We start from the raw sequence: 924 nt of genomic DNA, 5'->3' as shown, positions 1-924 counted from the left end.
GGAAGGCTATTAAAAGGTCAAAGCAAATGTTTAGTGGAGGCATACTCTGCACCTCATACTTTAGATGCTGTACCATTGCCAAGCCAAACCGCTATAATGCAACACGTGCGCATCCGAACTCAGGTTACATATGATGTTAAAACCAATATCAGCTACACAAATTAACCATTACTTTACTCACTGCAGCCCCTACTACATTCACCAAGCTCTCACAATAGACAAAGTGTGGCTGTCATGCAGAACTGCAACAACACCCCTCCTCTCATCGATCCGAAAAAAATTCAACACAATCACCTTCGCCTCTGCCACCTCATGCTATGTACTCAACTCTTGAGTCATATCTGGAAATAACACTCCATGGTCTCCCCAAAACAATGAGCTCACCATAAGAACCAACAGCAGTGCATTGAAATGAGGTTATTACTGCATATGAAAGACAGAGCAATACATCACTAATCCTGTACCAAAAAAATAGGCTAATGGAAATATCGTGTGCCCCTCCTGCAGAAAACACGCAGTAGGGGTGCTTGGCAATCCGCACCTGGGTGCATCAGCAGAGTGAGCAACAGCACCCACACACTCACTGCTCGGTGCAGCTGTCATTCCGCCACCTCCAGCCTGCAAAGCAGACTCCCGCCAGGCAATAGCCCCAAGACCGAGCCCACAGCTGGATATCCAACCCTGAAGTGACTACCTATCAAAAACATTAGTGCACGCAACCACTTGCATCCCACGAATGCAACGAGCCCACCCTTCCTTCCCAGATCTGACACACCGCCCTCCATCGACCCGCAGGAGGTAGAGAAGTACCGATCACTCCACTCCTAAGTAAGTGCACGAGCGCATGACAGCGGCCGCACCACCTCCCCCTCCCCATGCCCTTTAAGCACGACAATCTCATTCGTACCCATGCCACGGTAATGA

General features: G+C 49.1%; 1 protein-coding gene across 1 annotated transcript; it reads right to left on the bottom strand. All coding sequences in view use genetic code 11, as the record gives it.

The window, feature by feature from the left end:
* Window positions 1-310: 310 nt before the first annotated feature.
* On the bottom strand, window positions 311-603 carry EGR_11036 (hypothetical protein; the record flags this gene model as incomplete). Its single annotated transcript, XM_024500285.1, has 2 exons — window positions 311-458; window positions 542-603. 2 exons carry the CDS (start codon window positions 601-603, stop codon window positions 311-313), a joined length of 210 nt encoding a protein of 69 aa, XP_024345301.1.
* Window positions 604-924: the final 321 nt, after the last annotated feature.

The sequence above is a fragment of the Echinococcus granulosus genome (genome assembly GCF_000524195.1).
Source record: "Echinococcus granulosus chromosome Unknown EG_S00339, whole genome shotgun sequence".
Taxonomy (NCBI): Eukaryota; Metazoa; Platyhelminthes; class Cestoda; order Cyclophyllidea; family Taeniidae; genus Echinococcus; species Echinococcus granulosus.
The sequence above is the reverse complement of the archived record's forward strand: the minus strand, read 5'-3'. Positions and strand labels throughout refer to the sequence as shown.